This window comes from Hylobates moloch, unplaced genomic scaffold (genome assembly GCF_009828535.3).
Source record: "Hylobates moloch isolate HMO894 unplaced genomic scaffold, HMol_V3 SCAFFOLD_8, whole genome shotgun sequence".
NCBI lineage: Eukaryota > Metazoa > Chordata > Mammalia > Primates > Hylobatidae > Hylobates > Hylobates moloch.
The window spans coordinates 118850288-118872113 of NW_026652283.1; the positions used below are offsets into that span (position 1 = coordinate 118850288).

The 21826-nt window shown below is 53.7% G+C and overlaps 1 protein-coding gene across 1 annotated transcript; it reads left to right on the forward strand.

Annotated features, from left to right (window-relative positions):
• Positions 1-4075: 4075 nt before the first annotated feature.
• On the forward strand, positions 4076-21692 carry RP1L1 (RP1 like 1). The gene is made up of 4 exons (XM_032159209.1): positions 4076-4684; positions 12290-12431; positions 15856-21069; positions 21100-21692. Exons 1-4 carry the CDS (start codon positions 4076-4078, stop codon positions 21690-21692), a joined length of 6558 nt encoding a protein of 2185 aa, XP_032015100.1.
• The last annotated feature ends 134 nt before the right edge of the window (positions 21693-21826 follow it).

Below are 21826 nucleotides of genomic sequence, written 5' to 3' on the forward strand. Positions count from 1 at the left end.
ACGGCAGCTGATCCTAGCTTGCAAAAAGCCTCCAGCGTTCTCCTCCCAGCCTTCCAACACCACCCAGCTGGTCAGAGAAGGAGCCAGGGCCATATCTATTTGCTGTGGTCCTAACTTCTTCCTAGAGCCAGAGAGGCTAATCCCTAAGTTGTTTTTAGGCTTCAGCTCAGGAGTCTCTGCATCACCTCCTCCAGGAGGCCTTTGTTGACATGCACTGCCATTCCTTTTACTCTGCATTCAGTCACACCCAGTGTATATTGTGGTGTATGTGTGAGTGTGTGTGTATGTACAGATATGCATATCAGAACATTTATTACTGTGTGTAGGAGCATGTCTGTTTGTCACACTGGAATGTGAAGTTTCTGAAGATCGGTGCCATGTCCTACTAATGTTTGCATCCCAGGATTCCACGCAGAGCCTGATACAATAGATGCTCAGAAGTCTTTTTTGGCTACATGAGAGAGTGAGTGATGAGTGACAGAATGCGTGGAGAATGTGATGAGTATTCTAAGAGTGAGGACTGGAAGGTGATGCCTCTTCCAAGAAGAAAACCTTCCACGTTTGCAACTTCCTTCCCCATGGCTGCAAGATAAGGTCATAATGGGGACAAGACAGTGCTGAAGACACAGTGATGCAGGGATATGGAGGTGCTGGGGACATGGTGATGCCGGGGACATGGAAGTGCTAGGGACATGGGGATGCCAGGGATGTGGAGGTGCTGGGGACATAGTGGTTCTGGGACATGTTGATGCTGGGGACATGGGGGTGCTGGGGACATAGTGGTGCTGGGGATATACATGGTCATTTTGGTGGCATGAAGATGCTGTGGGAAAAGGTGACAATGAATCACAGCAATGCTGGGGACATGCGGTGCTGTGCTGTGGACATAGTGATGCTGGGGACTTGGTGACTCTAAGCGCATGTGATTCTAGGGACATGGTAATGCTGGGGACATGGAGGTCCTGGGAACATGGAGGTGCTACAGATGTGGCTTTGCTGGGGACGTCGCAGTGCTGGGGACGTGATTCTGGGGACATGGAAGTGCTGGGGACATGGTTATGCTGGGGACATAGTGGTCCTGGTTTCATGGTGGTTCTGGGCACATGGTGACTCTGAAGGCATGTGGTGGGAAGATGGTAATGCTGGGGACGTGGTGGTGCTAGAGATATGGTGGTGCTGGGGACATGGTAATGCTGGGTTCATGGAGGTATTGGGAACATGGAGGTGCTGGGGACACGGTAATGCTGGGTTCATGGAGGTATTGGGGACATGGAGGTGCTGAGGACATGGTAATGCTAGAGGACATGGTCATTTTGGGGACACGGTGATGCTGGGGGACATGGTGACACTGAAGACATGGTGGTATTGGGCACATGGTCATGCTGGGCCATGGAAGTGCTGATGACATTGTGATGGTGAGAACATGGCGGTGCTGGGGACATAATTGTGGTGCTGGGCACATGGCACATGGTGATGCTTGGGACATTGTAATGCTGGGAACACAGTGATGCTGAAGACATCATGGTGCTGAGGGACATGATGACACTAGGGACATGGCAGTGCTGTCAACATGGTGTTGCTGGGGATATAGTGATTCTAGGGGAAATGAAGCTGGATGATACAATAATGCTGGGACATGGTGCTGAGACAAACAGTGACACTGGGGACAAGGTGGGCTTCATTTCTTTAGCTCCCTCAGCGTGAGCCAGATGGATGCTCAGAGTGGCAGGTGCAAACGAAAAGATGTTGGAAGAAGGGCTGTCCCGCAGCAGCGTCTGGGGGAAGTGCTCCAGCCCTGCAGGAAGGTGAGCTGAGGGCTGGGAAGAGCAGCTTCAAGGGATTAAATGTTGGGGGGGAGGAGTTGGCCCAGCTAATTATAAAGCTTGTGTCAGAGATGAGGGCAGATTATCAGGTCTTTTTCTGCACCATGATTTTGAATAAGAAGAGTTCTTTCTCTTGGGGCAGATGGGGCTACATGGAGAGGAGGGTGAGAAGGGGAGATGGGGGCCCCAGCTACCCCAGAAATGGGCACAGTGGCCACAGCCAGGGAGGACCGCGGCTGCCCATGGCCTGTACACCAACGGGGGTCCTGGGCTGAGCCACCTGTAAGCTGGGACGACTCCTCGCCTCTGGTAAGTGCTCGGGGCCAGCTTCCAACAGGCCTGTGTCTAGGAAGCATCAGCTTGGCTCATCTGTGTGCATTTCTCAGCCCAACTCTGTGCGGAACACAGGGCTGGAGCCCTGCGGAGCACAGGTTCTGCCTCCTGGGCCCTGGTGGAGTTGGCCAGAAAGGACGCAGGCCCAGATGTGGGTACTGTTGGAGAAGCCGCACTGAAGATGGGGTTCCCCAGGTTTTGGGGGCTGAGTAAAACTCTGTGACGGAGGAAAGCGAGGCCAGGGCCTCAGGACAGGGGACATCTTGTGGGCAGCCCTTTGAGCCAGGGAGCCTGGTGGGAATGGGGAATTCCCGTGTGAGCAAGAAGCAGGAGGTGAGGTGCCCAGAGCAGGCGTGGCCTGCTGGGCTGGGAAGAGCACAGAGAAGCACAGAAGGCCTGTGCAGCCCTATGTGACGCTTCTCTCCGGGGAACAGTAGGAGCAAGAATGGACTGTGGGAGACTGGCCTTGACCTCCCACAGCAGCTCTGAGCCCCCATCTCCCATGATGGCAGCAGTGGCTGGGATATTCACCTGTAGGGTTTATCATGCACCTTGCGCAGACTTCAGGGGAATGTGAGAGGCAGCATCGTGTTTAGATGAAAGCAAACCTCAATATATAATGAAGACACACAGCTTCAAACAGTGGCACCCCCTCTGGGTTAAGGACACAGAGCTCCAAGTCTCCCTGTCTGTGCCCCTGTCCCTCCGTGGCTTGAAACCCATGCCTTCCACTTCAGCCCTCTCACCCAACATCTGGAGAGGGGGAGTCCGAGGAGGCGAGAACCCCCAGGGGCCGCGCAGGGAGACCTCATGAGCAGGGCTGTGCTGCCCGAGCCTCCCGGAGTCTCCGTCCAGCCTTCGTACCCCTGTGTTTCATGGTCCTCTCTTACTTACCCGCCTCCTTAGAGACAAACCGCTAAAATACTATTCAAAAAAGTTCAAGGTTGGTGGAAGTGGGCAAGAGAAACAAGAGGAAGGAAAGAAATAAAGATTTATTGCTGGGCGTGGTGACTCATGCCTGTAATCCCAGCACTTTGGGAAGCCAAGGTGGGTGGATCACCTGAGGTCAGGAGTTTGACCAGCCTGGCCAACATGGCAAAACCCCGTCTCTGCAAAAATACAAAAATTAGCCGGGTGTGGTGGCGTACACCTGTGATCCCAGCTACTCAGGAGACTGAGGCATGAAAGTCACTTGAACCCGGGAGGCGGAGGTTGCAGTGAGCTGAGATCGCACCACTGCATTCCAACCTGAGCAGCAGAGTGAGACTCTGTCTCAAAAAAAAAAAAAAAAATTTGATTCTTGCTCAGTGTCAGGTGCTTTCATGTCTAGACTCATCTAATGATCATAACCACTATGCAGTGTGGCTCTGGCTGTGGTTTACTGATGGGGGCCACCAAAATCCATATTGCATTTTCACCTTCTGGGCCACACAGGAGTAGGTGGTAGGGCTGGGATTTTTTTTTTTTTTTTTTTTGAGACAGGGTCTTGCTCTCTTGCCCAGGCTAGAGTGCAGTGGCATGATCATGGCTTGTTGCAGCCTTAACTTGCCAGGCTCCTACCATCCTCCCATCTCAGCCTCCCAAGTAGCTGGGACCACAGGCGCACACGATCCAGCTAATTTTTGTATTTTTGGTACAGATGAGGTTTTGCCATGTTGCCCAGGCCAGTCTTGCACTCCTGAGCTCAAGTAATCCATGGGGTGGAATTTGAACTCAGATCTGTCCCATGCCCAACTTTTGTCCTTCCTTCTGTTCCATTCAAATAGAATCACTTGCCTCTCCATAGTGGAGTGGAGCACATTTGGGGTGGGCAGGAAGCACCTCTATAAAGAAGGGGAGAGACAGGAAATGCCAGTCCCCCAAGCTGCTCTCTGACCCCTCTTCCTCTGCCCTGTTACAGCTGCCAGAGCCCCCCCATCATGAACAGCACCCCAAGGGATGCCCAGGCCCCGAGCCACCGTGAGTGCCTCCTGCCCTCTGTGGCTCGCACCCCCTCGGTCACCAAGGTCGCGCCAGCCAAGAAGATCACCTTCCTCAAGCGAGGGGATCCACGGTTTGCTGGGGTCCGCCTGGCCGTTCACCAGCGCACCTTTAAGACCTTCAGCGCCCTCATGGACGAGCTCTCCCAGCGCGTGCCTCTCTCCTTTGGGGTGCGCTCTGTCACCACCCCCCAGGGTCTGCACAGCCTCAGCGCCCTGGAGCAGCTGGAAGATGGTGGCTGCTACCTCTGCTCTGATAAGAAGCCCCCCAAGACCCCCAGTGGACTGGGCCGGCCACAGGAGAGAAACCCCACTGCCCAGCAGTTGCGGGATATCGAAGGCCAGCGTGAAGCCCCAGGAACCTCCTCCTCCCGGAAGAGTCTTAAAACCCCCCGGAGGATACTGCTGATTAAGAACATGGACCCTCGCCTCCAGCAGACAGTGGTTCTCAGTCACAGGAATACCAGGAACCTGGCTGCCTTTCTCAGCAAAGCCTCAGATCTCTTGCGCTTTCCTGTGAAGCAGTTGTACACGACCAGCGGGAAAAAGGTAGGCTGTTGGGGTCTGACAGTTCCTTGAAAAAGTTCTGTAGACCTCAGGTGAAAATACTCACATGGAAGAGGGAGATTATTCCTTAAAAAGAGGCATTTGATTGCCCTGCTACTTATTAAAGGTGAATAGCATGGAGACCCTCATTCAAGTCAACAAATCAACAAGCAGCTGAAATTCACGTTTTTAGGTACATTTAGAGAGCATGTGGTAAGTGGCAGGCATTGTGCCATGCGTACTCTTTTCTTTTTTTTTTTTTTGAGATGGAGTTTAACTCTTGTCACCCAGGCTGGAGTACAATGGCATGATCTCTGCTCACTGCAACTTCTGCCTTCTGGGTTCCAGTTATTCTCCTGTCTCAGCCTCCGAGTAGCTGGGATTACAGGCATGTGCCACCATGCCCAGTTAATTTTGTAGTTTGAGTAGAGACAGGGTTTCTCCACATTGGTCAGGCTGGTCTTGAACTCCCAACCTCAGGTGATCTGCCTGCTTCGGCCTCCCAAAGTGCTGGGATTACAGGCATGAGCCACCATGCCCAGCAGCCTTGTGTACTCTTATTGTTGTCTTATCCAATAACCTGTTATTGCAGGAGTTCAGTGCAGGAAACAAACTACTCAAGGTACCTTAAGTAGAAAGTGATTTAATACAGGGCATTGGAGGGCTTCATCTTTGGGAAGCCAGAGAGTGAATTGGAAGCTGGGTCTGCAGGAATGGCTCCCAGCACGTTCAGGAAGCTACTACCTCTGCTGGAAGCTGCTATGATTATTGAGTTCAAGGACACTTGTGAATGTAATTTTTGCCTTTCCAGGTTCTGCAGAACATGACTTTTCACCAAAGGTGGGCAGAATGGAGGATGGAGGTTGACTGATCTAATTCACAGTCTCCTCAAGATTCAGTCCTGTTGCTACTTAACATGTGTATGCACCATTCCACCAAAACTTCATAAACATCGTATCACTGGGCATGGTGGCTCATGCCTGTGATCCCAGCAATTTGGGAGGCTGAAGCAGGTGGATCACCTGAGGTCAGGAGTTCGAGATCAGCCTGGCCAACATGGTGAAACCCTATATCTACTAAAAATACAAAAATTAGCCAGGTGTGTTGGCGCATACCTGTAATCTCAGCTACTTGGGAGGCTGAGGCAGGAGAATTGCTGGAACCTGGGAGGCAGAGGCTGCAGTGAGCCAAGATCGCACACTGTACTCCAGCCTGGGTGACAAAGCCAGAATCCATCTCAAAAAAAAATCCTATTCTAACATCATTACAAAAAGTTCATTATAAACATCAGCTACCACAACATGCACTCATGCAGTAACAGAGCTCTCCCTCCTACAATCAAAAACACATTCACCTTCTCCCCACAATCACATTATCACTGGACCCTTCATCTTCTATGCTGTGACAACCTCACCTTGATATCATCTATCTCAAGGTCTACTTATGTAGTGCAACACCATCAAAGTACCCTATGTTAAGTAGTATAGGAAATAAAGAACAAAGAAAAGGGAAATTGATTAATATGTATACCTAGCAGAGCTGTGAAAAAAATTAGGCTATCTACTGCAAGGCCTTCGTTGGTGTTTAAAGCTTCTTTCCACTCTCCACTCCCTATTCCTCTGTCTCCCACCAGCACCTCAGCTGATCATGGTTATGTACTCAGCAGAGTGACTGAACCATATTCTTGAGGGGTCTGAGCCCTTGGGGCTCCTCACTACATGGGCCATGGTCTTGCGTTGATGTTTATCCGTGGGCATGACAGCCAATGGGCTGCGTGGGTAATAGATGACTTCCTCCCTATCGCATTGTGTAATAGTAGCCCTATTTCCGCCTTGGACAATCAGAACCAGCCGCCTCATCCAACACAGAACTGCCTTGTTGCCTATTGGTTCGTTGTCACGAGAAGCCTTGTATGTCCAAGGTGACCGTCTCAGCTTTCAGCTCCGTGGGGCCACTATTGTGTCTTCCTTTTTTTTTGAGACAGAGTCTCACTCTTGTCACCCAGGCTGGAGTGCAGTGGCGTGATCTCGGCTCACTGCAATCTCTGCCTTCTGGATTCAAGCAATTCTCCTGCCTCCGCCTCCCAAGTAGTTGGGATTACAGGCATTCACCACTATGCCCGGCTAATTTTTGTATTTTTAGTAGAGATGGAGTTTCACCATGTTGGCCAGGCTGGTCTTGAACTCCTGACCTCAAGTGATCCACCCGCCTCGGCCTCCCAAAGTGCTGAGACTACAGGCATGAGCCACTGTGCCCAGCCCACTGTTGTGTCTTCTAAGGGGGAACATTCTCCCTTGGGTCCTGAGACCTCCAAACCCATGCCATAACCCATGCAGCTTACTTCTATCCACAGAACTAATTTTATAGCAAAAGAAGTGAGACCGTGGACTAACATCCATGGAATTCACTGTATAGCTTGCAGTGACCAAAACTGCTGGGATGGAAAGCAAAATGTTTGCAGTGAGGTCACAGGTGTAGTAGACTAAGATACAGGTGTCTTAGTCGCCAGAGAAATAGCACTATGTATCAGTTGCCATTTCAGAGCACATACCACATTCTGTAAGACAACATCCCAACATCATAAAGTGATGTCTTCCAGCTGCTGTCCAAACTGCGTCTTCCGTAGACTATTCCATTGTTCTATAAGTTAGAGCTGCTTTGGGTGATGGGGTCCGTGGCCGCATGGTGAATTTCATGGGTGTTAGTCCGTCTTCTCACATCTTTGCTGAAAAATCAGTCCTTGCGTGGAAGTAATCTTCACAGGTTTTGGCAAGCATGGGCAAAGCGTTCAGTGAGTCCATGGAGGGTGGAGAAGGATGATGGACCAAGTGCAAAATCTACCTGTGAAGCAGGATTACAGTTGGCACAGATTGCTGAATGCCACCATATCAGAGGGGTTCAATGTCATTAGCTTTCCACCAGGGGTCTGGCTGCATCCCTCAGGGTCTGATATGAATCACTGGTCTCTGCTCTTAGCAGATCAGGCCCTGAGAAGAGGTGGCAGCCAGGTTTGCTTGAATGGAGTGGAGCATCTGCTGCTAGTTGATGCTTCTTTGCCACTTTGTTCAGGAGCCGCCTGAGCATGCCCTGGGGTGTCTGGAGGAAGAGGATGATTGACTCTACAGAGCTGGTCAATGTATCCGCAGGATTTTCACCTTTTGGTAAACATCCACATGGGACACCAATGTTCTTACCCTCTAGGCCAATTCTCAACGATCCATTCACAGGTCCTTCTCTGGACTTCCTGTCACCCATCCTCCCGTCCCCTTCCTTCCAAGCCCCTTGATTGTCAGATTTAACTGCTAACCACTGCCCATAAATTGCTCCAGAACCTCTTGCCATTGCTTCTTTTTAGTAGTCACCAAATCATACTGTCTCCTGGGTTTTCCTTCCCCACTGCTCTTCATGGCTGCAGTGGGTCTGTCATGCAGCAGCCAACTCTTGGTCGTGTCAACATACTCTGTGCAACCATCTGAAAGCCAGAATTGAATCTTGTCTTCTTCAGTTAGCTGGGAGGGGGAATTTCCCGGGAAGTCATAGGCGTGTGCTGAGGAGAGATGGGAACGCGGCAGGAGGAGATGAGCTGGGGTGTGAGCCACCTGCTCAAGCAACTTAACTGAGGCCTCAGTCAAGCTTCTTGAGCCTGATGTAGTCCACGTCATCTCCACCTGGGGATCAGGGGCCACTTCTGCACACCACCCCGCTTTATGGCTTGATGAAACACTTAACACCCAGTTCAGCTGTCTTTCAGCCACCAGCAGAAGCAGTTCTGCATTTGAGTTTTGACAAGAGAAAAGAGACTCTTTGACAGCAGTTGCAGAAGCCCCCAAGTCTTCTGGCCATCCTCGAACCAGGGCTTAGACCTTGAGCTTGCCTTTTTTAAAAAGTTGGAAGCATCCAGCCCACTCCATAGCCCTTGCAGCTCCTACTCTCATTGTAAGAGGCTCGGCAGCCAGCGGTGGGTCAAAGTCCTGCTCTCAGGAAGCACTACTTTCTAGTATCAGAGGGGATCATCTAAGAACTATTTTGTCACTGTGTGCCATGCGCTATGAGTGTCCCATTGTCACCAGGTTATCACCACCTTCAAATCAACCAGATGAGAACACGAATCCCGGATTCCTATCCTTGAAGGTCCATTGCCTGTGGCCACCTCTGATGTTATACGCTTTATCAGCCATGCTTCAGTACAGGAAACAGAATCTTCTCTCAGCATCTTTCCTTGGCGTTCCAAAGTGCTGGGATTACAGGTGTGAGCCACTGTGCCCAGCCCTCTCTCAGCATCTTAAGCAGGAAGGAATTCCACTCAGAGGGGTTGATGCTTAGAGATTCAGTGAAAGGCTGCAGGAGCACAGGCTGGGTTCTTGGAAAAGATTCCCAGAGTGTCACAAACCAACCTGTCAGGGATGTCTAGGAAATGAGGAAAGTGGGTTTTGGGGGGTTGCCTCTGGAATGACTGAGCTCTGAATTACCCCACCATTGCTGCAATCCCAAATGGGAAGATGATGGTTACTAGAACAACGAGGGCGTTGTTTTGATATCTCAGCGGCACACGCCTCTCTGCATCTTTGACTTCCTTTTGCTTGTGGCAAGAGTCAGGAACAAAAGGAAGATGGCCTGTGCTTCACTGCCACGTTCCATGCCCTATTCAAGTGCATCTAATTAGTGGGACTTATTTCGCATTTAGATCCCAAGCTGCAAGGGAGTTCAGGAAATGGGCTGGCGGCTTTCTAAACTCTGCAGTACTGGGCCACACATGGTGGCTCACCCCTGTAATCCTAGCAATTTGGGAGGCCGAGGCAGGTGGATCACTTGAGGTCAGGAGTTTGAGACCAGCTGGCCAACATGGGGAAACCCCGTCTCTACTAAAAATTCAAAATTAGCCAGGCATGGTGGTGCATGCCTGCAGTCCCAGCTACTGGGAAGGCTGAGGCAGGAGAATCGCTTGAACTTGGGAGGTGGAGGTTGAACCCGAGAGGTGGAGGTTGCGCCACTGTACTACACCCTGGGCAACACAGCGGGACTCCATCTCAGAAAAACAAACAAACAAAAAAACACCAAAACCAAAACAAACCTCTGCAGTACTGGAAAGCACCCCAGAAAGACAGTGGGATAGATGCAGCTGGTATGGGGCATAGCATTCACTACACAAACTCACGAGGTAACTGATATTACTCTTATTAATTTATTAATTACTATTATTAATATTTGAGACAGGGTCTGGTTCTGTTGCCCAGGTTAGAATGCAGTGGCACAATCTCAGCTCATTGCAGCCTCGACCTCCTGGGCTCAAGTGATCCTCCCATCTCAGCCTCTAAAGCAGCTGGGACTACAGGCACATGCCACTATGCCTGGCTAATTTTATTGTTTTTTTTTTGTTGTTTGTTTGTTTGCTTTTTGTTTTTGAGATGGAGTTTCACTCTGTTGCCCAGGCTGGAGTGCAGCAGCACAATCTCGGATCACTGCATCCTCCGCCTCCCGGGTTGAAGCAATTCTCCTATCTCAGCCTCCCGAGTAGCTAGGTTTACAGGCATCCACCACCACACTCAGCTAATTTTTTTTTTTTTTTTTTTTTTGTATTTTTAGTAGAGATGGGGTTTCACCATGATGCCCAGGCTGATCTCAAAGTCCTGGGCTCCAGGGATCTACCCGCCTCGGCCCCCCAAAGTGCTGAGATTACAGGCGTGAGCCACTGCATCTGGCTGGTAGCTGATATTATTATCCCCTTCGGACAGATAAGAAAAGTGAGGCACAGAGGTTAAGTAATTTGCTCCTAGTTGCATGGCTCGCCAATGAGAGAGCCAACATTAATGCTTGGAAAGTGACAAAGAACATGCTGTGTGCTTTAAAGATGGAAATACATCCCCAAGCATTGCTCATTACAATGTAATGCAAGTATGGGTTTGAGTTAGTGGCATTACCGTGGACTAGCATGTGCCACATAGACAAATGAGACCAGGTCCCTACTTTCAGTTAGCTACAGTTTAGTGGGTGCGGTGATGGGGAGAGAGCTGGCATAACATGAGTGAACTGGAGAAAAAGACTTGGGATATTTTCACCTAGACTTATTGTAGATCTGTGAGAGTTTCTGTAAATATAATGACCTCATTTCTCCCCAGGAAGGACTGCGACATGATTATCAGCTTTCAGATTCCCTCCTGGATAGTCATTCTTGAAAATGCTCCTTTTTCTGTAGATTTTAGACTCTACCTCTCCCTAGGAATGGGAGCATCGTTTAGTCTTCAATTTTTTTCTTCTTCCCTGGAGAGTTTGATTGCCTAGAAACATGGCTACATCCATGAACTGATAGACTTGGGTCATGTTTGGAATTTTTGATGAACTAGGAATCTAAATCAAAGAAGAAATGGACCTCGTCATTTAAAACAAACTTCTAGGCTGGGTGCGGTGGCTCACGCCTGTAATTCCAGCACTTTGGGAGGCCGAGGCCGGTGGATCACGAGGTCAGGAGATCAAGACCATCCTGGCTAACCCGGTGAAACCCTGTCTGTACTAAAAATACAAAAATTAGCTGGGTATGGTGGCGGGCACTTGTAGTCCCAGCTACTCGGGAGGCTGAGGCAGGAGAATGGTGTGAACCAGGGAGGCGGAGCTTGTAGTGAGCTGAGATGCGCCACTGCACTCCAGACTGGGTGACGGAGCAAGACTCTGTCTCAAAAAAAAAAAAAAAAGAAAAAGAAATAACTTCTAATTACCTAGGCTGAAAGATCTGGTGCACAACAAACTTCTATGACATGTTTTGGGGAAGAAAATATAATGTTCCCTTTTTATTTCATTTTTTTTGTTAATGAGCATACCCTTATAATTCTAGAGAATGACAAAGAACATGCTCTGTGCTTTAAAGATGGAAATACATTCCCCAGCATTGCTCATTACAGTGTAATCCCTTAATAGTGCAAGCCCTCAGTTCTGCAGGGGCCTCTGGGTCCAGGGACCGGTTTCCTGGAAAGGAATCCTGCAGCGACATGGTCTGCCCTGAGCCGAGGCATGCATAGGGGACGTTCTGATGGGTCTGGGGAGGGTCAGGAGCCCAGAGACCATTGCAGGAGTCTGGAAGGGAAGGGGTCACTGTAGGGAGAGTGGTGCCTAGCCCCTCTCCCCTCCACTTGGGCAGAGGCAGAGGCAGCAGACTCAGATTGTGCCAGAAAACACAGGTCAAGCAGCACAGAGGCTCCTCCATTTGGGAAAAGGGTGAGAGAGTGAATCGGGCCCCGCTGTGGGAGCTGGAGGGCATGCTGCTCCAGCTGCTTCAGGGAATACATATTCTGGAGGGTGGACACGTGGGCAGAAATGCAGCCTACAGAAGTCTTTTGCTGCAGGGGCATCCAGAGTGCTCTTCGATCACGGGCCTCACGCCTGGTGGAGGGAGGGGTATAGCTAGAGCGGGAGATCATGGTGGTGGGACCTCAGCCTCCAGCTAGTGATGGAGGTGTTATGGGGAGTGGATAAGACCCCTTCTTGGACCAGGAGTCTGGGGTGAGATGTGCAGAAATCAGGACAGGGCTGGTGAGACTGGATCCTTCCTCCCCCAGGCCTCAGGGTAGAGGGGTTTCTGCAGCCCAGGCCTCCTGACTCCGCCCGCTCCTCCCTCAGGTGGACTCGCTGCAGGCCCTGCTGCACAGCCCCTCTGTGCTGGTGTGTGCCGGGCATGAGGCCTTCAGACCCCCAGCCATGAAAAATGCCAGGAGAAGCGAGGCTGAAACTTTATCTGGGCTGACTTCAAGAAACAAAAACGGTGAGTTGGTGTTTGGGTTTCCCCCATCTGATTTGCACTGGATGGTGATTCAGTAGGGCTGAGTGGATACCCTTCCAGTTAATTCAGGAAACTTCCCTTTGGCCCCAGATCTTGGGTATCCCAGTCATTTTAGGATCTCTCTTGCCTCTTCCTCCTTCTCAGTACTGTCAGTCTTACTTGGGTTCAACATTTGACCAAGATAGGAGAGGGCAGTGTTTGGTATATAAAAGGAACAGAGGCTGGGCATGATGGCTCATGTCTGTAATTCCAGCCATTTAGGGGGCCAAAGCAAGAGGATTGCTTGAGTCTAGGAGTTGGACACCAGCCTGGGCAACATAATGAGACACTGTCTCTAAAAAAAAACACAAAAAAATAAGCCAGGCATAATGGCACATGCCTATGGTTTCAGCTACTTGGGAGGCTGAGGTGGCAGAATCCGTTGAGCCTAGGAGGTTGAGGCTGCAGTGAGCCGTGATCACATCACTTCACTCCAGCCTGGGTGACAGGGCAAGATCCTGTCTCAAAATAAATAATTAAATGGAACAGGGATTAAGAGATCTTGAACTTAAAGTTTCTAGAATCTAAAATAAATTTTATTAAGTACCACAGGCGCAGAGGCTCACACCTGTATTCCTAGCAATTTGGGAGGCCAGGACAGGAGGATCACTTGAGCCCAGGAGTTCAAGACAAGCCTAGACAACAGAACAAGACCCTGCCTCTACCAGAAACATAAATAAGTAAATGAACAAATTAGCCAGGCATGTTGGTGCGTGCCTGTGGTCCCAGCTACTCAGGAGGCTGAGGCAGGAGGATGATTTGAGCCCAGGAGTTTGAGACTTCAGTGAGTCATGATCGTGCCACTGCTCTCCAGCCTGGTCAACAGAGACCCCGTCTCAAAAAAGAAACAACTATAGTAGCCAATGCATCATGGCAGCAATGGGCCGTGTGCGTGGCGTTGCATCCTTTCAGGGTCACGATGGTCTCAGGCGACAGTGGTGGCCTGCATGGGGGTCAAAAGGACTAAAACTAACCATGACCACAGGTCATCCATCCATCCATACAACCAACCATATATCCAGCCCAAGAGCCACAGTCTGGACTGTGTTATTTTTTAAAACCACACACGCTTATTTTTAAAAGCACAATTAACAAATGCAGTCTGACGATGGAAAAATTTGGTGAGTAAACAAAGTACTATCCTTTGTGAAAAGCTCAGAAACAACAACAAGCACAGGCTCAGTGATCACTGTGGGTCAGGTACTGGAGGCACAAGGACAGGCTCGGTGATCACTGTAGGTCAGGTACTGGAGGCACAAGGACAGGCTCGGTGATCCCTGTGGGTCAGGTACTGGAGGCACAAGGACAGGCTCGGTGATCACTGTGGGTCAGGTACTGGAGGCACAAGGACAGGCTCAGTGATCACTGTGGGTCAGGTACTGGAGGCACAAGGACAGGCTCGGTGATCACTGTGGGTCAGGTACTGGAGGCACAAGGACAGGCTCGGTGATCACTGTGGGTCAGGTACTGGAGGCACCAGGACAGGCTCGGTGATCACTGTGGGTCAGGTACTGGAGGCACCAGGACGGGCTCGGTGATCACTGTGGGTCAGGTACTGGAGGCACAAGGACAGGCTCGGTGATCACTGTGGGTCAGGTACTGGAGGCACAAGGACAGGCTTGGTGATCACTGTAGGTCAGGCACTGGAGGCACAAGGACAGGCTCGGTGATCCCTGTGGGTCAGGTACTGGAGGCACAAGGACAGGCTCGGTGATCACTGTGGGTCAGGTACTGGAGGCACAAGGACAGGCTCGGTGATCACTGTGGGTCAGGTACTGGAGGCACAAGGACAGTTTACTCTGGGTCCCTACCTGGAGGAGTCTCCAGTCTCATTTGGTCCCTGTGGAGGGGCAGCACTGGGCAAAGCCATCTTCTGCTCAGATGTGCACCTGGGGTTCTTTTGCTGGCCGTATGCTCAGCCTCTGCTAGCCTGACCCTTTTGCCACATGTCGGCTCAGGAGATGGAATTTGAAAGCACTTAGGACCTTCGTTCATTTGTTCTTTTTTTTTTTTCCTTCCTTCCTTCCTTTTTTTTTTTTTTTTTTTTTTTTTTTTGACAGAGTCTCTCTCTGTCACCCAGGCTGAAGTGCAGTGACGTGATCTAGGCTCACCGCAACATGCACCTCTCGGGTTCAAGCGATTTTCTTGCCTCAGCCTCCTGAGTAGCTGGGATTACAGTCTCCCACCACTATGCCCAGCTAATATTTTGTGTTTTCAGTAGAGACGGGATTTCCCCATGTTGGCTAGGCTGGTCTCGAACTCCTGACCTCAGGTGATCTGCCTGCCTTGGCCTCCCAAAGTGCCGGGATTACAGGCATGAGCTATTGCGCCTGGCTCATTCTTTCTTAGAGCCACTCCTTTGCATCCCCAGCAGCGCTTTCTTCTCTTTTTCATGGCTGGGGTGCAGGCTTTACTAGCAGGACCTGAGATGTTTTGCCCAGGTCCTTCCCTGCAGCCATTTATCAACGCAGGAGCTTGATGAGGGTTAGGGTGATGAATCACCACTAATAATCACAGAGCATATAACAGTTTCCAATCAGGGTCAGATGCAGCAGTTTATTGATTTCACCTGCTGTGCTGGGTGTGGGCATGAAGGCGGCCAGGAGGAAGCTCTGGGCACTGCCACTCTGCCTGCCAAGTCTGCCATCTCTCGAGAGCCTACTGTGTGCTAGCAACTATAGAGGAAGTTTTATATGCACAGCCATGCATCAATACGAACCGAACCAATCAATATTAGTATGCTTATTTTACGGTTCAGAAAACAGGCTCTGCCAAGGACTACGCAGCTAGTAAGCGGCAGAGTTGAGACTGAATTCAGACTCAAGTTCTCCTTGCTAGACGATGCCAGTTCACAGACTGGTAGCTCTGTGGATTGTCATTCTAGAATAGCTCTGCCCTTATCATGCTTTTTTTCTTTCTTTTCTTTTTTTAATGGTCTTGCTCTGTCATCCAGGCTGGAGTGCAGTGGTGCATAGCTCACTGCAGCCTCGAACTCTGGGACTCGGGATTCTCCTGCCTCAGCCTTCCGAGTAGCTAGGTAGCTGGGACTGTAGGGACATACTACCATGCTTAGCTAATTATTTTTTTACTTTTTTTTTTTTTTTTTTTTTTTTTTAGAGATGGTGTCTCACTAAGTTGTCCAGGCTGGTCTTGAAACCCTGAGCTCAAGCAATTCTCCTGCCTCGGCCTCCCAAAGTGCTTGGATTACAGGCCTGAGCCACCGCGCCCAGCTGTTGCCGTGCATTTTGGAGGCAGTGGTGATGTTCCGGTTGTGGGAGGCTCACGACTGTTTTATTCCTTTACCCTGATGCTGCCCCCATGGCTCACAATCGTTTCTTCTTTTCTTTTCCTCTTCACTGCATGCCAGGGAGCTGGGGGCCAAAGACCAAGCCAAGTGTGATCCATTCGCGGTCCCCGCCAGGCAGCAGGCCACGGCTGCCAGAAAGGCCCAGTCCTAGCAACCCCCCGGTGGGCCCTGCTCGTGACAGGCACCCTCAGGACACGCCAGTGCAGCCGGGCCCGCTGGTGGCCGGTGATGACATGAAGAAGAAGGTCCGCATGAATGAGGACGGTAGCCTGTCCGTGGAGATGAAAGTCCGCTTCCACCTGGTCGGCGAGGACACGCTTCTGTGGTCCCGGAGGATGGGCAGGGCCAGCGCCCTCATAGCAGCCAGTGGGGAAGACCCCGTCTTGGGGGAGGTGGACCCCCTCTGCTGTGTGTGGGAGGGCTACCCTTGGGGCTTCTCAGAGGCTGAGGTGTGGGGACCCCGGGCCTGCAGGGTGGGATGCAGGGAAGCCTTTGGCCGAGGCGGGCAGCCAGGGCCCAAGTATGAAATCTGGACGAATCCCCTGCATGCCTCCCAGGGAGAGAGAGTGGCGGCTCGGAAGAGGTGGGGACTGGCCCAGCACGTCCGCTGCAGTGGCCTGTGGGGCCGTGGGGCTGCCGGGAGGGAGAGATGCAGCCAGGACAGTGCCAGCCCAGCCTCCAGCACTGGCCTCCCCGAAGCCTCGGAGCCAGACTCCTCTTGCTGCCCCAGGACACCGGAGGACTGGGTGGACAGCGGCAGCCCCTCTGCCCAGATAGGGGCTGAGCGAAAAGCTGGAGGGAGCCTGGGTGACGACCCCAGCCTGTGCACAGATGGAGCGGGGCTGGGCAGCCCAGAGCAAGGCGGCCGTCTGACACCCAGGGCCCGGAGTGAGGAGGGGGCTTCTTCGGACTCATCGGCCAGCACCGGGTCTCACGAGGGATCCAGCGAATGGGGTGGGCGGCCCCAGGGCTGCCCAGGCAAGGTAAGGGCCGAGACCTCTCAGCAGGAGGCCACCGAGGGAGGCGACCCTGGTTCTCCTGCCCTGAGTCTTTCGTCTTTAAGGAGTGAGGGCCTGCAGGCAGAGATGGAAGGACAGGGTACTGAGCAGGCCAGGGGGGCGTCTGTGACAAGGGAGCCTCTGGTTCTGGGCCTTTCTGGCTCCTGGGACTCGGAAGGAGCCTCTTCCACCCCTTCCACCTGCGCTTCATCCCAGCAGGGGCGGGGAAGGCACAGAAGCCAGACCAGTGCAATGTGCTCACCCAGCAGCCCTGGCCTTGGCCGAGTGGCCCCTAGAGGCCACCCCAGGCATTCTCACTGCTGCAAGGACACCCACAGCCCACTGGACTCCTCTGTAACCAAGCAAGTGCCGAGGCCTCCTGAGCGGCGAAGGGCCCGCCGGGATGGCTCAGTGCCACGATCTTCTGGAAGCTCATCCAGCACCAGGATACAGGCCTCCGGGAACCTGAGACCTCCCTCCTCAGGATCTCTTCCTTCCCAGGACTTTCTGGGAACCAGCAGTGCCACTGTCACCCCTGCAGGCCACTCGGATTTTGCTTCTGGAGTCTCCCCCCACAACGCTCCCTTTGCCGAGTGGGCAGGGGACACGGGGTCCAGGACATGCTCGCCGGCCCCCATACCGCCCCATACATCCGACTCCTGCTCAAAGTCGGGGGCTGCCAGCCTGGGGGAACAGGCCAAGGGCACCCCTCAGCCCTCCTCACCCTCGGTTCTGCAGGTTGGACAGCCTGAGCAAGGGGCGGTGGGCCCCCACCAAAGCCGCTGCTGCTCACAGGCTGGGACACAACCGGTCCAAGAGGCCCAGTGGGAACCCTCCCCTGAGGCCCGCTGGCTGTGTGGCAGGTACTGTCCCACCCCGCCCAGGGGGCGGCCTTGCCCCAAGAGGCGCTCTTCCAGCTGTGGGAGCACTAGCAGCAGCCACCGAAGCGCTGCCCGGGGGCCAGGTGGGAGCCAGCAGGAGGAGGGGACACGCCAGGCGGGCCCCACGCCGTCCCCGGGCCCCAATTCAGGGGCATCAAGGAGAAGCAGTGCCAGCCAGGGTGCGGGGTCTGGGGGGTTTTCCCAGGAGAAGACCTCAAGGAGTGGGGGAGACCCCCAGGGGCAGGAGGAGGCCAGTGCTGTGTCACCCAGGTCTCTGCCCCGCTCGTCTCCAGAGGCTGTGGTCCGCGAATGGCTGGACAACATTCCAGAAGAGGCCATACTCATGACGTATGAGTTGGCAGACGAGACCACAGGTGCAGCCGGGGGTGGCTGGAGAGGCCCCGAGGTGGACCCTGAGGATGACCATTCTCTGGAAGGCCTGGGGGAGCCAGCTCAGGTCAGACAACAGCCCCTGGAAGGGGACCCCGGCCAGGACCCGGAGCCAGACGGTGCCCTCCTGGGGAGTAGTGACACTCGTCCCCAGTCAGGAGAGGGTGTCCCCCAAGGGGCAGCTCCAGAGGGAGTTTCTGAGGCCCCTGCAGAGGCCGGAGCAGAGAGAGAGGCCCCAGCCGGCTGTGAGGTGAGCCTGCGGGCACTTCCTGGCCGGGTGTCTGCCTCTACGCAGATCCTGAGGGCGCTGATGGGCTCCAAGCAGGGCCGGCCCAGCAGCATGCCCGAAGTGTCTAAGCCCATGGCCAGGAGGCTCAGCTGCTCAGCCGGGGCCCTCATTACTTGTCTGGCCAGTCTCCAATTATTTGATGAAGACCTTGGGTCTCCTGCCAGCAAAGTGAGGTTCAAAGAGTCCCCTCGGTATCAGGAGCTGCTCAGCATCTCGAAGGACCTGTGGCCAAGATGTGACCTTGGGGAAGATCAGCTGGACTCAGGCCTCTGGGAGTTCGCATGGAGCCAGGCTCTGCCAGACCTTGGGTCCCATGCCGTGACGGAGAACTTCACACCCACGTCCTCTTCTGGTGTGGACGTCAGCAGCGGCTCTGGAGGCTCAGGGGAGAGCAGCGTACCCTGTGCCATGGACGGCACCCTGGTCCCAGAGGGGACAGAGCTACCCCTGAAAACCTCCAACCAGAGGCTTGATTCCAGAACTTCTGAGAACCCAGAGGATCTGGAAAACCAACAGCAGTGTTGTTTTCCAACGTTCTTCAACTCCCGAGCCGGCGCTTGTGCCACCAATGAGGATGAAGCAGAAAGAGACAGTGAGGAGCAGAGGGCGAGCTCGAACCTGGAGCAGTTAGCTGAAAACACAATGAAAGAAGAGGTGCAATTACAGGAAACTAAAGAAGAAACAGAAGGAGAAGGGCTGCAAGAAGAGGAGGCGCAGTTAGAGGAAATTAAAGAAGAAACAGGAGGAGAAGGGCTGCAAGAAGAGGGGGCGCAGTTAGAGGAAGTTAAAGAAGGACCAGAAGGAGGACTGCAAGAAGAGGCTCTTGAAGAGGGTCTCGAAGAGGAAGGACTTCCAGAAGAAGGAAGCGTCCACGGGCAGGAATTGTCAGAGGCCAGCTCTCTGGATGGGAAAGGCTCCCTGGAAGATGACCCAGTCCCGGAGGAGGAAGTGGGAAGAGCCTCTGCAGAGACGTGCCCCCCAGAGGGCACAGAGGAACCCACAGAGCCCCCTAGTCATCTCAGTGAGACGGACCCAAGTGCCAGCGAGAGTCAAAGTGGCTCCCAGCTTGAGCCTGGCTTGGAAAAGCCGCCCGGAGCCACCATGATGGTCCAAGAGCACACGCGGGCCCAACCCACCCAGGGGGCTGCAGAGAGGAGCTCTTCGGTGGCCTGCAGAGCGGCTCTGGACTGCGACCCCATCTGGGTGTCCGTGTTACTGAAGAAGACGGAGAAGGCCTTCCTGGCCCACCTTGCCAGTGCAGTGGCTGAGCTCCGAGCACGCTGGGGCCTGCAGGACAATGATCTGCTGGACCAGATGGCGGCCGAGCTGCAGCAGGACGTGGCCCAACGCCTCCAGGACAGCACCAAGAGAGAGCTCCAGAAGCTCCAGGGTCGGGCGGGGCGGGTGGTGCTGGAGCCTCCCAGGGAGTCCCTCAGTGGGGAGCTGCTCCTGCAGACCCAGCAGCGCAGACACCGTCTCCGGGGCCTGCGAAACCTCTCGGCCTTCTCTGAGCGGACCCTGGGCCTGGGGCCCCTCTCCTTCACCCTGGAGGACGAGCCATCCGTCAGCACAGCCCTGGGGAGCCAGCTGGGCGAGGAGGCTGAGGGCGAGGAGTTCTGTCCCTGCGAGGCCTGCGTGAGGAAGAAAGTGAGCCCTACGTCCCCCAAGACCACCATGGGGGCAACCAGAGGTCCCATCAAAGAGGCCTTTGACCTGCAGCAGATTCTGCAGAGGAAGAGGGGAGAACCCACCGATGGGGAGGCAGCAGAGGTGGCCCCTGGCAAGACCCACACGGACCCCACGAGCACCAGGACTGTCCAGGGAGCTGAGGGAGGGCTGGGGCTGGGCCAGGGGCCTGGGGTGGACGAGGGTGAGGACGGGGAGGGGAGTCAGAGACTCAACAGTGACAAAGATCCCAAACTGGGGGAGGCAGAGGGAGATGCAATGGCTCAGGAGAGAGAAGGGAAAACCCACAACAGCGAAACCAGTGTGGGCAGCGAGCTGGGGGAAGCCGAGCAGGAGGGAGAGGGCATAAGTGAAAGGGGAGAAACTGGGGGCCAGGGCTCTGGGCACGAGGACAACTTGCAGGGTGAAGTTGCGGCAGGAGGTGACCAAGATCCAGGACAGAGTGATGAGGCTGAAGGTATAGAGGCCCTGGAGGCTGAAGGGGAGGCCCAGCCAGAGTCAGAAGGTGTAGAGGCCCAGGAGGCAGAAAAGGAGGCCCAGCCAGAGTCAGAAGGTATAGAGGCCCCAGAGGCAGAAGAGGAGGCTGTAGAGGCCCCAGAGACAGAAGGGGAGGCCCAGCCAGAGTCAGAAGTTATAGAGTCCCAGGAGGCAGAAGAGGAAGCCCAGCCAGAGTCAGAAGATGTAGAGGCCCTGGAGGTTGAAGTGGAGGCCCAGCCAGAGTCAGAAGTTGTAGAGGCCCCAGAGGTTGAAGGGGAGATACAGGAGGCAGAAGGGGAGGCCCAGCCAGAGTCAGAAGGTGTAGAGGCCATGGAGGTTGAAGGGGAGGCCCAGAAGACAGAAGGGGATGCCCAGCCAGAGTCAGACGGTGTAGAGGCCCAGGAGGCAGAAGAGGAGGCCCAGCCAGAGCCAGACGGTGTAGAGGCCCTGGAGGCTGAAGGGGAGGCCCAGCCAGAGTCAGAAGTTGTAGCAGCCCCAGAGGTTGAAGGGGAGATGCAGGAGGCAGAAGGCGATGCCCAGCCAGAGTCAGAAGGTATAGAGGAGGCCCAGCCAGAGTCAGAAGGTATAGAGGCCCAGGAGGCAGAAGAGGAGGCACAGGAGGCTGAAGGGGAGGTCCAGCCAGAGTCAGAAGGTGTAGAGGCCCTGGCGGCTGGAGAGGAGGCCCAGCCAGAGTTGGAAGGAGAAACTCAAGGTGAGAAAATGGGGAGCCCTCAGGTCAGTCTAGGAGATGGCCAGTCTGAGGAGGCTTCTGAAAGCAGCAGCCCAGTCCCTGAGGACAGGCCCACTCCACCCCCTTCCCCAGGTGGAGACACTCCTCACCAAAGGCCAGGCTCCCAAACAGGCCCTTCCTCCTCCAGAGCATCCTCTCGGGGCAACTGTTGGCAGACAGACTCAGAAAATGACCATGTACGTGGAGACATAAGGAGCCCTGACGCCAAGTCCATGGGGGCCCCTCATGCAGAGAGGAAGGCCCCCAGGATGTATCCAGAAAGTTCCACTTCTGAGCAAGAAGAGGCCCCTTCAGGCCCAAGGACTCCAGAGCTGGGGGCCAGTGAAGGCTGTGACCTACAAGAGGAGCAGGCACTCGGAAGTCTCGCCCCCACCAAGGCAGTGGGCAGGGCAGATGGCTTTGGCCAAGATGACTTAGATTTCTAGACAAGATCAAGCTACAAACCAATCACGAGCTTGGGAGCTCTGTTTTTATTCATATTTTTTCTACAAAACTGAGCAAAGTTCAGTCCACTGGAGACGTCCACAGTACATGGACAAAGACCAAGGACTTGCCAAGG

Excerpts from the sequence above, each read along its gene's own strand:
- RP1L1 (XM_032159209.1), top strand. The coding sequence starts at position 4,076 with ATGAACAGCACCCCAAGGGATGCCCAGGCCCCGAGCCACCGTGAGTGC. Across the intron at positions 4,685-12,289 it reads ACACGACCAGCGGGAAAAAG|GTGGACTCGCTGCAGGCCCT; the intron begins GTAGGCTGTTGG and ends CTCCTCCCTCAG. Across the intron at positions 12,432-15,855 it reads GACTTCAAGAAACAAAAACG|GGAGCTGGGGGCCAAAGACC; the intron begins GTGAGTTGGTGT and ends ACTGCATGCCAG.